This window comes from Crocuta crocuta, unplaced genomic scaffold (assembly GCF_008692635.1).
Source record: "Crocuta crocuta isolate KB4526 unplaced genomic scaffold, BGI_CrCroc_1.0 scaffold260, whole genome shotgun sequence".
NCBI classification, from domain to species: domain Eukaryota; kingdom Metazoa; phylum Chordata; class Mammalia; order Carnivora; family Hyaenidae; genus Crocuta; species Crocuta crocuta.
Window position 1 is genome coordinate 7,108,667 of NW_027527525.1, and position 14,230 is coordinate 7,122,896.

General features: G+C 42.3%; 1 protein-coding gene across 1 annotated transcript in view; it reads left to right on the forward strand.

Annotated features, from left to right (window-relative positions):
• Positions 1-14,230, forward strand: part of SNTB1 (syntrophin beta 1) — a 233,678-nt gene that overhangs the window by 139,331 nt on the left and 80,117 nt on the right. Inside the window, exon 5 of the mRNA XM_077764844.1 lies at positions 7,208-7,415. Within this exon, the coding sequence (XP_077620970.1) occupies positions 7,208-7,415 (208 nt within the window). The remainder of the gene's footprint in view (positions 1-7,207; positions 7,416-14,230) is intronic.

The following is a 14,230-nucleotide window of genomic DNA, read 5'->3' on the forward strand; positions in this document are numbered from 1 at the left end:
ATTAACGCAGCTCCCATTCAACTACGTGCAAGAAGATAGTTACATGGTGTGTTAGTGTTCTAGGACTGTCGTAACAAAGTGGGCACAAAGTGGAAAACTTAAAAGGACAGAAATTTAGGGGCACCTGGGTGGCTCAGTCAGTTAAGCATCCAACTTCGGCTCAGGTCATGATCTCACGGTTTGTGGGTTCGAGCCCCGCATAGGGCTCTGGGCTGACAGCTCAGAGCCTGGAGCCTGTTTCAGATTCTGTGTCTCCGTCTCTTTCTGACCCTCCCCTGCTCACGCTGTCTCTCTCTCTCTCAGAAATAAATAAAACATTAAAACAAATTTTTTAAAAAGGACAGAAATTTATTCTCTCTCAGTTTTGGAGGCCAGAAGTGTGAAATCGAGGGGTTGGCAGGGCTGATCCTTCCAGAGGCTTTGAGGGGGAAACCACAACACACCTCTCTCCCAGCTTCCAGTAGTTGCCAATCTTTGGCATTCCTTAGCTGTGGATGGATCACTACAGTCTCTGTGTCCATCTTCGCATTTCCTTCTTCTCTGTGTGTCTTTTCTGCCTCTTACAATGACATCCCATTGGATTTAGGACCCACTCTAATTCAGTGGATAGTTAATGAGAAAAGGATGTCAGCACCCTCCTTATATGAATTATTTCTGCTAAGATTCTATTTCTAAATCAATCCCATTCTGAGGTTCTGGGTAGACATGAGTTTGGAGCAACAGTATTCATTCTACTATACATGGTGAGCTTCTTGGGGACAGGGACCATGTATTCTATGTGCCTCTATGGGACCCAGCACCTGCTAAGCACCTGTGAGTGTTCTCGAATACTCACCAATAGGCACAGTTTGTCTTTGTGTCCTTGTATTAAGAAATCACCACATTTCCACCTCCATTTTGTGACTCAAGGGATTTACTAGGATTTTCCGCTTCCATATGCATGCCTGTCACTTTATTAATAGCATAGCTAGGAAAGAACGAACTTGTGCCCATATGTGCAGACAGTTCACAAGCATTATGTTCACTAATACAGTTCCTTTTCCCAGTTACTGAGCCAACAAAAGAGTCTTAAAATGCCAAAAGTGTAAATGACAACTGCTAACATAAGGGTTTACAAGTTCACAGAGCACTTTCACAATCACTATCTCATTGGATGCTGTAGTAACCTCTGAAGGTTTTATTATAACTACCTCCATTATAATCATCATTATCACTTTTTCATCATCATTCTCATCATCACCACCACCACCCTTACTTTATAGGGGAAACTCAAGGCTCATAGAAATCATTTAACCTATTTGTGGTCAGTGAAGGAGTCAGGATTTTTAATTGTATTTGACAACCCAACTCAAGGTGGTTTAAGCAGAAAGAGGAACATAGGAGAAAAGCACAAAGATATGCTGTGTGTCAGGTATGGCTGGATTCAGGACTCTCAGCTCTACTTTCCTCAGGGTCGGCTTCATTTGCCGGCTGCCCTTCGGTCCATGATGTTATCTGATCCTTCGGTATATATGATGAGGGGGAAAAATCCATCTCCTCAACAGTTATTCCTCTGGGAATCCTGGGCCTGGATCTCCATGACTCAAATTAGATCACACCTACAACCCTCACACCATTGAGCCCCCAAACCACTGAGGCTGAGAACGGAGGTGTAAAGCCTGGTGCCAGAATGGGGAAATAGAGATGGGGCAGATGGAACCACAGATGGTCATAAGAGAGGATAGTTCGTAAATGACAGAGCTTGGACTTGAGACAAGGTCGTGTTAAACTACAGGCCAATCCACCTGCTCTTCCCCACCTCCCCCTTCACTGCCATTCCAATACAGTGAGTACACAATGGAGACGTAGAACAAAAGTCAGAAGATAGAAAGCAAGACAATGAAGTCTCCTTTCCAATCTTTTCCTCTTGTCACTCTTTCCCTGCTCACTGAACCCACCTAGAAACACTTCCCAGCATAGTCTCCACACTTACAAGCATTTATATGCATCATTTTTACATCAGTGGCATGACACCACTTTCGCTCTTCTGTCCCGTGTTTTCACACTTTCCTTGTGCAGTTTCGTTCCCTGACTTTAATGACTTCAGCTACTTGGCCATGGTAGCATTTTCACACACCTTAATTTTGCCACCCTTGAGTTTTTCTTATTTTCCTTTTCTTCCTCTCCTACCTCCTCCTTCCCCAGTTTCTACTTCATGTCTTCATCTTTAGTTCCTGTACTTTTACAGATTGATGAAGTGATTATTAGAGTTGAAATTGCTTTTAGAAAATGAGTTTTATGAAATATTTGAAAATGGTTCTTTTGGGGAATGCTGTCAGCAAAATATTCCAGAAAGGTAAAACAATTTCCCATCTGCTTTCATCCTCGTGGTTGCTGGTTAGTTTAGGTAGTAGAGAAAACAAAGGAGCGTCAACAGACATTTGTAGCTCTAGTGATGGCTGCAAATCTTAGCAACTTGTGCTCTAAAACATGAGCCTGGTGTGGCTGTTTTGGGTAGAACAGAGCTAGCTGGGATAACAAGGGAAGTGTTATCAGGTTTGCTCCAAATCATCCAAGATCTTGCAGAAGACTCATGCTGCTCTTCCCAGAGTTATACTTTTTCCATTCCAGGATGTTAGAGATTGTCCTTGTATGACTTTTTATTTTTCCTGGGTCTGGACTTTCAAGTCCAAGTACTCTGAAAAAAGAGTTAAACCAAAGCCCACCCAGGAAAACTCTTCCTGCCACATGGGGCCCCTACATTTGGGAAGACTATTCATGGCCAACTAGAACTGATCAGACCAGCTTGGCATTGTGGCATCTCATGCATATGTTGTCTCAGTTGATCTTTCAATAATCTGAAGAGGCAAGTGTATTGAGCCATTTTATAGATAAGGAAATTGAGGCTTAGGGAGCTCTTCACAGCCATCAAATTTTAGAGCCAGCCTGAACCCAACTCCACATGCTTCACAGCTATTGTCTGGCACATGTGCTTTAAATTGGTGGGAAAATAGGCCTCTGAAGGAAAGTAGCCAGCCCAAGAATAGAACTTCTTTCTTTGTCCCTTCATGCTCTCAAAAGTTCAGTGCATGGGATCACATTTTGACAAAATGAACGTCAGTGACAAATCAGGCTAAAGTACATGTATTTGAGGTTCGTGCTCGCTCTCTCTCTCTCTCTGTATATATACTTATCTCTCTATATAAATCTATCTATATATTTATCTCTATATATAAATCTATATATATATAACTCTCTCTATATATATATACATTTATTTATTTCTCTCTATATAAGTATATATATATATTTACAAAATGGTNCAGTGCTCTACATATAATGATGGAGGCTGGGTCATAAAATGATGGAGGCTCTATGTATAAATGATGGAGGCACAGTTCCTTCTTGCTGTCTGGGGGAAACCAGCTACCATGCCATAAAGATACTCCGTAGCCTCTGCAAAAGCCCATTTCGTGGACCTGAAGCCTCCTGCCGACAGTCAGATGAGTGCACCATTGAAATGAAGCCCCAATCAAGCCTCCAGATGCCAGAGCCACTGCTGACATCCTGACTGCAAATGCACAGGAGCCCTGGAACCCAAACCACCCCACTAAGCCACTCTCAAATCCATGCACCCCAGAAACCAAAATCACAAACATTTGGGGTTGTCAGCCACTTAGCTATGGGGACAGTTGTTACACAGCCATGGATAGCTAATGTGCTACCTGGAAGCCCTCTGTGGTGCTGCCTTCTGATGACACTCAGCTCTAGGCACAGCTCTATAGAGGGCTTGAACTTGGACTTAGGCCTGCCATGGTCCTTAATCCATATAATTTATGGTACATTTAAAGCATATGCCCAAACCTCAACCTCTGGAAACGTTTTGACCATAAAAGGCCACAGGCCTATGGTGCCCTCTGTGTTCTTTCTTGGGGACTTTGAGACTGCTTGGAGGAGTTTGATTCCCCTTTTGGCATGTCGTCCCTGGCCCCTGAGAACCTTGGCAACCAACCAAGCTCAGAGCTTCTTCTGATGAACCGTAGAGTAGCCTCCCACAAACTTGAATTGCATCTGATTTACCTGGAGGTGATTCCTGGGCCCCAGCCCCTGAATTCCTCACTCAGTGACTTCAGGGTGGAACTGAGAATTTGCTTTTCTAGTAAGTTCCCTGCTGCTGCTGCTGCTGCTGGTGTGCTGCACTTTGAGGACCACCACTAAAAGCAGGGGGCCCACTACTTTGCTCCAGAAATAGTCCAAGATCCTCCCTGTACTTCAGGCAATGACCACAAATGAAGACAAACAAAAACTCCTACATTTTGACTGAGATAAAAGTAATCCGGGGTGATGGAAATCCAAATCATGGTGATGTTGGGGGCGGGGAGGGACAATAATTGGAAAGGGAGCATGGAGGGGACTTCTGGGGAAGATGTAGTGATCTGTTTCTTGACCTGAGTGGCGGTTACACAAATGTATCCCCTCTGCAAAAGTACTTTTGAGCCGTGCACTGCAATTTGTACACGTTTCAGTCTACATTATACTTCAAAGGTTTACTTAAAAATTAACGACAAGAAATGCTGTCAAAGCCTGGGAGAAACAGGCCTCCACATCATTAGCCGGGACCTTTGTTTACAAGTCAGCTTTCCTCTGCGGGCATGCTGGCAACCCAACAAAGAAGATACTCTTGGTTTCCTTTCTTTCGCTGGCATCGTTTGTGTATGAGTGTGTGATACCCAGGGAGGGGCAGCTTCCCAAGCCATCATTTGTTTAAAAACAAATCCAGGTCTTCAAAAGGAAATATTGCGAATGAAATACATGTAGGTTCAAATTTAGAGAATAACCAATAATGTTGGAATAATGTGAAATGCACGTTGAGGGACGCCTGACTGGCTCAGTTGCTGGAGCGCACAACTCGATCTCAGGGTAGTGGGTTTGAGCCCCACATGGGGTGTGGAGATTACTTAAACATAAAATCTTTAAGGGGTGCCTGGGTGGCGCAGTCAGTCGAGTGTCCGACTCTTGATTTCCTCTCAGGTCATGATCCCAGGGTGACGGGATCAAGTCCCACTTCGGGCTCCACACTGAGCATGGAGCCTGCTTAAGATTGTCTCTCTTCCTCTACCCCACTCCCCTGCTCATTTACTCTCTCTACATGTAAAATAAAAAATAAGTAAAAGAGAAAATCTTTAAGAAAAAACTAGCCAAGTACCTTGAACTCTCATTAACACTTCTTGAGAACCCTGGCTGGTATTTGGTTACATAACTTTACTGAAGCGTAAGACCTTTGGGCAAGATTTACCTCCCATTTCTTTGAAAAGTACCCAAGAGACATGAGATTTTTTTTTTCTTCTGAGTGAGGACAATTGTCACCTAAAGAATTCCCTGTTTTATCACAGGAAACCTTTGGAGTTTTAGTGAAGAGTCTTGTTTTGCAAATTTTTGATCAAAAAAATGCTAATTATTGCTAAAACTCCCCCAGAGACGTTCCACTTTCTAAACCATTCTTTTTCTCTAATTTAAGTTTATGAGTAAAAAGGTTTACTTACTCTAAAAGTTTGGTTTCGAATGTAAACGAGGCCAGGTTGCATTGGGACTTCTCATTTTCAGGTGATCTGCAAAATGGTTACTTTGAAACTCCGGAACTAAGAGCACTGTTGAGCATAAGAATGAGACTGGAGGGCTGGAGAAGACAAGGGGGTGCTCAGACAAGGGGGCCTCGCCTACTGGATGTGGTCCAGTCAAGAGGAGAGACACTGTAATACAGTATCTAAATTCATGGACTTTTGAGCCTAACCAACATGGGTTTGAATCCTAGAACCACTGTGTGGCCTTGGGTAAAATCTTCCTCTCTCTGAACAAACTTCAGTTTTTATTCTCTGTTACATAGGATTAATAATATCAGTCCTGGGGATATTAGGAGAAATATATTTATAAATAGTAAATATTTGGGGTGCCAGGGTAACTCAGTCAGCTAAATGTACAACCCTTGGTTTGGGCTCAGTTCATGATCTAATGGTCTCATGAGTTCGAACCCCATGTCAGGCTCTGCACTGGCAGCGTGGAGCCTGCTTGGGATTCTCCTTTCTCACTCTCTCTCTTCCCCTCCCCTGCTTACACTGTCTGTCTCTTTCTCTCTCTCTCTCTCTCTCAAAATAAATAAGTAAACTTAAAAAATAAAAACAATTAAAAATAGTAAATATGCAATGAATGGTAGCGTAATAATGAAGGGATGAAATATTAAATGGATCATTTTTATTCAGTTTGAATTTCCCAATCCCTACATCTTTCTGATACAAACACGAGTGTCAAAGTATTTATTTGCACGTATACATGAATAAATAAATGTGGGAGTTTTTCTCCTTGCAATAAAAATTATCTGTCTTAAGGATTATAGGTGTGAAGGACACAGTAATGGCTTCCAGAAATTTGAGATGGCAGTGCAGAGGGAGCACTGTAACTACCAGGACTAGCTGGAGGGAGGGCTTTGTGGTAGTGGAATAGTCCTGTGTAGCCCTCTCTTCTCCTCTCTCTCCTCTCTCTCTTTTCTTTCATTTTTCTCCTTTCCTTCCTTCCCTTCCCTCCTTCCTCTCTCTTACCTTTATCTCCTTCCTTCCTTCCCTGTTTGACTTTAAATAGAACAGCTCTTACTGCCTCTCCCTCCCCAGTGTTACCCCTTCCTAGCCAATTCATTTCTTCAATACACGTGTCTGAAGATAAGTAGCAGGTAAATGCGCCACAGACAGGGTCCCTAGGAGCACAAAGTGTGGTCATCTTTGATGCTTCAGTATTCACGATCAGTACTGAGCAGGATTAAGAGTGTGACTAGATAATTCAGTCTGCCTCCTGCAGGGGCAGCAAGGATGTGAGTGTACTATTAAAGTCCTCTGTGGATTGAGAGGTAAAACAAATTAACATCAGCTCATAGTTTGGAAGTTTTGATAGGATACTATGGATAAGTCAGTCAGCTGAATAACAGGAAATCTAGGCATCCTTAATTCAGGTGGTTGAATAACTATGTTCCCAGGTTCCAGACCAATGCCTGGGCACTCAGTAGATGTTTGTGGTTGAACAAATGAGTGAATGAATGAATGATGGGAGCATTAAGACACACCATGTGAGACGGACAAAGTACAAAAGTAAAAGTAAAGAATCGATTCGCCTTTGTGGCCCAGACTTGACAAAGTATGATCTGCCAGGAGACATTCTAACCCTTCTCTCTTTGCTTCTCTAGGCAGCTTGAAATTCACTCTCCAGATGCTAAGCACACGGTGATTCTCAGGAGCAAGGACTCAGCCACCGCCCAGGCCTGGTTCAGTGCCATCCATTCCAATGTTAATGACCTGCTGACCCAAGTGATTGCTGAGGTCAGAGAGCATCTGGGGAAAACAGGCATTGCTGGGAGCCGAGAGATCAGGCATCTGGGCTGGCTTGCAGATAAGGTAAGGAAAATGCCCCCCTGGTAATAGTCATTTTCCCCACGGATTCCCCAGCACCTGTTGCAGCCGTGAAGTCATTGCCTTGTGCCACACGCTAGTTCCCTCATTCATAAGCTGCTTGGACCTCTTGTCCATCTCCACCAGGTTTGCTTTTGTGCTATTCACGGGGCCTGTGTCTTCATCGGCTCTGATTCCCGCAGATAGAGTCCAATACATTGCAAATTGCATGTGGCCAAAGATTGTTGAATGGATGAATGAGCTAACTGAGTGGATGGGTATTTGACTGTCACACATAGCAAGGTCAGGGAAAATCAACTCAAAATGGAGCTTTTGCCTTATGAGGTAAGGAAGTTGCAAATGTTGCTTTAAAGGGGAGGGGGTTTCTGTGAGTTTTCATGAACCTGCTTATTAATAACAAAGGTATATTTACAAATAAGAGCAATTATAACAGCAAGGAGTCCTTAGCAACTACCAGCAACTCTTTTGACATATTATTTTATATTTTATCTGCATTCTTAAGTCAGCAGCCCCTAAATGTCGTCATCTATGAGCACTAACTTTTGTGCAAGACATGGCGCTAGGCAGGAGTGGAGGGAAGTATATAAGGATGAATCAAGATTTAATCTTTGTTCTCGGGGAGGACAGCTATGGTGGGAAGGACCTGGGGTCATGTTAACAGTGTTCACTCTAATTTCTTTTCCCAAGTTACATGATATGTTGAAAATAGTAAAACTCACTTTGCGGCAATCTCCTGGGACTTAACCCTTCTCTTCATTTCAAAGGATTGAGCCTTGGCCATTATCCCCATACCTGATTGCTGCCCCTTGAACTTGACCTTGAGTGCTCAGGAACACTGAGCTTTTGGAACATTCTGACCTCCCAGTGACTCACATTGTAATAGGTGGTAAATGGGAATAATGATTGTTGCAGTAAGCAGCCTTCCTGCCAGTGAACCATGTCATCTGAGAAGGTCCAGTCAAACAACGCTTGAAAATAATACTTGAACACAGCATTCAGCTGTTTTCCACCATTGTCCTTTGTTTGCACAAGTTCTTGCCTGGGTCTCAGCCACAAAATTCAACTTAGAGTGGGTTGTTTGATTTGGTGTTGTCCTCCCCACCCACCCAGATTTCAAAGGTTGAAAGGGGCAATGCAGGTGGTGGTAGCCCCCAGGGAATGATAAACAAAAACCACAGGTAGTCTCTCTTGATCTTCTAGGCTGGGGTTCTCAGTGAAAACAATACTGCAGATCTGGATGACATCATTTTAGAAGTCATAGTCTCTAACACTCTTTACTTTTTACTTCCTCCAAATGTGTGGGGGATCTTGCCATTGCAAGTGACAGAAAGCTCAACTCAGCTTAAACAAAAAAGTGGTGTATCACTTGATAACTACAGTGTCCAAGGATCAACTTCAGGCATGGTGGGATCCAGGGATCCAGACAATGATATTAAGCCTGCTTCTCTATCCTTCTGCACCCTGCCCACTTCATTGGTTTACACTTAGGCAAGCCCTTGACCTTAGTGCAACAATTCTAGGCTTGTGCCGTCCCTTACAACTCCCTGTTTCCCTGAATAAAGACCTCTTTGCCCCCAACAGAAGATTGGGACTGAGATTCCTGAGATTAAGCCTGACTGAACAGATTTAGATCAAATATTGAGTGCCGCATCGTGCTGAGATCAGCCTCATCCAAGCCATGTTCTCTGAGACGTGAGGAGAGGTGGTTCTCTAACAGACAGTGTGGCTGCTGTGCAAGGAAAAGTCTGAATGGATTTTGGAGAAGTCAGAGCAACAGACTTTCACTGTCCAAGGAGAAGAGGATTAGGATGAAAGAGGTCCTCACTTAGTTAGGGGTCTGAATAGACTGACAGATGTCTGTACATTTCAGGGTCCTGGCAGGAGGTGGACCTAAAAGTGATGGTCGGAAAGGGTGCAATGAGGAATAATTTGTAAGGTGTGGCCAAGGTAAGGAAAACCAAGAAGAGATGGAGAAGCACTCTAGACTCAAACAATGGCATGAGGCCACTACCATCCCTTAATCTGAAATAACAAGGAAAAGGAGCAGTTACCTGAAACTACCAAGACTTGCAGCTCTAGAAAAGGGCCACCGTCAAGAGCCGTGGCCTTTGAGAGGGAAGCACACCCCTGCAATCCCTGCTCACTAATCTCTTGCTGATGTCTCCCACTGGCTGAGGCTGACGGGAAGCCAGAGGCAAGGGAGCTCCATTGATGCACTCTGACAAGGTCTGTCTCCGAAGGCACAAGCAGGGTGGAAAAGGGTAGACTGGACCCGGAGGGGCAAAGAGAACTGCCCAGCACACACATCTCTCCACCTTCCAAGTAACTGAGATGCTCTCCACTCCTGGAGCTTCTTTTCTCCATCTCATTCAACATGAACTTCATTACCATTTGGATGCCTAGAAAATGGAACTGCATCATTATTAATGATGTTGAAATTTTTTCCAAAGATTCCATTTTCTCACTTACCAGTTGTCTGCTTATCCAAAATTATCAGTAGACACATGATAGGCATTCCCATGGAGCAGTAATAAAGGCTCCTAAAAAGCCCTTTTTGTTTTTAGAATTGTATTGTTTTTATGATCTAATTTCAGATAACCATTACAGATGTTTCTTCAATTGCATTACACACTGTGTTCCTAAGAGCGGTAATGACTTACCATGGACAATTATCAGAAGAAAGAATATCTTTTATTGCCTTCTGCTTCAAAACTTTTCAAAGATTACCATAGATCAAGTCCTAGGGAAAAAAATCCAAGCTGGAATCTTTTTTGATTAAATATTTAATACCGAATCCTAGTGTGGAGGCATACAAACGGTTTTCGGCAAAATGTTACAATGAATGGCAAATCCTTAATACCGTGGCCTTCTTATGTTATCACAAATATCAGAGAATTCACTTGATATTTGTAAAGATATAAAGTGTGATCCTATATATATTCAGCTGTACTTTACCTTAAATTGATGTCCTTTGTCTTTTCCTATACTATTAATCTTTAAATTTGTGATTAATGACAGCAGCTCTGTGACAAGATTTTGTACATTTTAATTTAATTTCAAGTTTTCAGAACTGGCATTTACATGAACTAAAATAATACAGAACAACAAGAACTTCCCTTAAAAAAATTTTTTTATGTTTATTTTTGAGAGAGAGAGAGAAAGAAATAGAGCGTGCAAATGGGAGAGGGGTAGAGAGAGTAGGAGACACAGAATCCAGAGCAGGGTCCAGGCTCTGAGCTGTCAGTACAGCTGATTTGTTAAGTAGGGAACCTTCATACATAATAACAGAGATAAGGGACTCTGAAGTAATTGCTAGAGACCAAGTGTTTATGTCCCCCAAAATCTGTATGTTGAAGCTCACATTCTTAATATAATGCTGTTTGGAGGTTGGGCCTTCTGGAGGTAATTGGGCTTAGATGACGTCATGAGCGTAGAGTGCCATGTTGCCATTTGGGGGGGAATGAAGAGAGAGGCCAGAGCCCTCTCTCTCTACCATGTAAGGATACGGCAAGAAGATAGCTTTCCAGGGCCTAGAAGAGGGCCCTCACCAGAACCCCATGTTGGCACCCTGATCTTGCACATCCAACCTCCAGAACCGTGAAAAATAAATGTTTGTTGTTTAAGTCACCCAGTCTATGGGATTCTAACAGCCTGACCTATGACATTGATCTAAACCAACCCCTTCTTTGTATTGATGAGGAATATGGGACCCAGAGAATGGAACATGTTTTATCTAAAGTCATGTTCCAAATCAAGACACAGGAATAACTAGAGAGTGGAACAATGTGATACCCTTATTTATTTTTTTTTTTTTCATTTAATTTTTAAAAGAATCCACTGCAGCTCATCCACTGCAATTGATTTTATTTTTTTCTTAAACTCCGTTAGCCATTCTCTGGACTCCCTACAGTATCAAGGTCAGCACTGGGCCAACAGTCTTTGAGCTAGGGATAGGGACAGGTCCTGTGCTGCTTTCCCTGTAAGTACCATCACCTGTAGATGGGTTAGGTGTACCAATGTGGTCTTTCCCTTGTGCTTTATCTTGTCATCTTAGTTTGCAAACTATTTCTTGTCAGATTAAAAACACAAAAACACAACACAACATAACAAAACAAACAAACAAAAACCCAGTTGGGAGTTCTGAGATGCAGATTCAATTCTCAGCTTTCCTCATTTCTACTTCTGATTTTTTAAAATGGGAACATTTATATAGCTGTGCCTCCCCAGGGCGTTCCTAAAGGAAAGGAAGTTGGTAATTAGAATTTATTGTGTGCCTAGTCTGTCTCAAGCTATGTGCTTTAAATAATTCCTTTCCTGTGACTCCAGCTTAGAGAAGTTGAGTAACTGCACCACTCTAGTAAGTAGCAGAGACAGAGTGTGAGCCCTACTTTCTAATTCCAAAGTCCAGAATTTTCCACTAAGCTGAACTAATAAAAGGACCCAGGGAACATGTGTCCATATATGTGAGACCACCAGAATCCAGTGTCAGAGCGATATCACATACCAAAAGCCAGGTTTGAGAACTAAGAGACTTGTCAAAAGAACTATTCTTTATTTGTCTTTATGAAAATAAAGGTTGTCTTCATCAGTTCAGGCTGCTGTAACAGAGTGCAGTAGACTGGGAGGCTTATAAACAAAAAGTTGTTTCTCACAGCTCTGGAGACTGGAAGTCTGAGATCCGGGAGAGTTGAGTACTGTGAAGCCCCCTTTCTGATTTATAGACACCCCCTCATGGTCACTTCACTTGGCAGAAAGAAAGTAGCTCTCTTCTTATAAGGACACTAATCTTATCATGGGGGCTCCACCCCGATGACCTAATTACCTCCCAAAGGCCCCACTGCAAATACCATCACGTTAGGAGGGCTTTGCCATATACGAATTTGGAGATGGGGGATTGGAAGACACATTCGGACTGAGCGGGGGAGCTCACATACCAGGACAGTGCAACACTTACTAAAATCTTTTCTGTCCTATTGACTTCCATCCTAATCTTGAACTACTTTCATTCCTTCCATGACCCTAAAAGGAAAAACAAACAAACAAACAAACAAACACCCTTGAGAAGAAGAGATTCTCTCTTCTCTGTTCTTCTTGTGTATTCTTGACTATGTCGATCAATTACACCTCCCTGGTTGATCCCTGCCTTGATACTTCACACAATAATCCTCTGCTCTTCTTCTCTTTCCTCCTCTTTTGTACTACAGAAGCCCAAAGAACAGGTCCAACAAAGACTGAAATTGTATTTGATAGGACAGGTTAGGAGACTAAAATACACACACACACACACACACACACACACGAAGTTGGCCTTGCTTTGAGTGTTTCCAATATCTATGAATTTCAGTTATCATGGTTCAGGTCAATATCCCCAGTCTCAACAACATGGTTCAGATTTCAGTTACTATGGTATATTAGCTGCAAGTAATTTTCATTAAAAAAAAACAAAACCTATGTAAGTAGCTGATGTGTATCAGATTGTGACCAATCACATGCCTTCTCTCATAATCCATGGGCCATGGGTCACCTCATATCTGTTCATTCACACATAGACTGCAGAGTGGGTAGTGTGTTTCTGCTTTGTCTCCTGATAATAAATCTATGACCTTTTATAAGAATGGATAAGAGAAAGAGGGAGATGTCCAAAAAGGGTGAAAGTGCAGTGAAATGAAAAGTGATAATTCTGGAAGTGAGCTTCCCATCAAACATAAATGGAATTATGGAAGAACCAGCTGACCATGAGAGTATAGACGCCAGGACATTCAAGAGACTCCTGATATGCCGCCAGAAGTCAGTGATATACCCCAGACAAAGTGAGAAGCTTCACAACAGGGGAACTTTCAGAGATATTTGGCATCACTGAAAGTAGAAAGGATAAAATGTTGCTGGCTGATCCAGACTTAGAAAGGAGTAGGACGGCTTGTCAAGGCGTAGAAAAGACACTCACTCCAAATCCCAAGTCATGTGACGAGGAGGCAAGAAGCCTTTTTCACACTTCTCTCAAGTTTTTGACAAAGAATAACACATTTTCATTCTTGATCTTTCTAATGGTTTAAATGATTGATTACTAAATAAATATGTTTTATATTACTATTTTTTTCATTTCCCTGTATGTTTACAACCAACAGTAAGACAATTTTTAATGTTTTAATACAACATGTTGAATTTCCAGAGACCAATCCTAATTTTTCCAAGTGATTGAGATCACTTAGTATGGTTTCAGTTTGCAGTCTTTTTTATTGTTCAGCACTGCTGTTCAAAGGCAGAACTGCCTGTCTCTCTGTCTATCCATCTCTCCCTATATCTGTTTATCCACTCATTCATCTAGCCTATCAATCAGTCCTTATCCATCCTTCTCTCTCTCTCTTTCTCATTCCTCTCTCCATCTATCCATCCACCCAGCTCTCTATCTGTCCCTCTCCATCTGCCTCTGTCCATCACCCACCTCTTTCATAGTCATCTCTATCCATCCACCTCCCATCTATCTCTGCCTATCAACATATTTTTCCATATATTGTCACATAATTCACTAGACCATCACTAATTTTCAGTTCCAACAATAGCAATTTATTCATCCCCTGAAATTCCACATGAATATAAACAACCGAGGAATTTTATTCTGTAGCAGCATTGCCCAGTATCTTAGAGAGGAATCTCAAATGCAAATGTAAAATAGCCCTGGCCTGAGTAACACAGGCTGCGAGTAATCAAGATCTTGACAGTGTAATTAAGGGAACGATATTTCTGGAGCCTCTGAATATATCAGCTCCACCATCTGCCTAAAAATCACCTATGTGGGAATT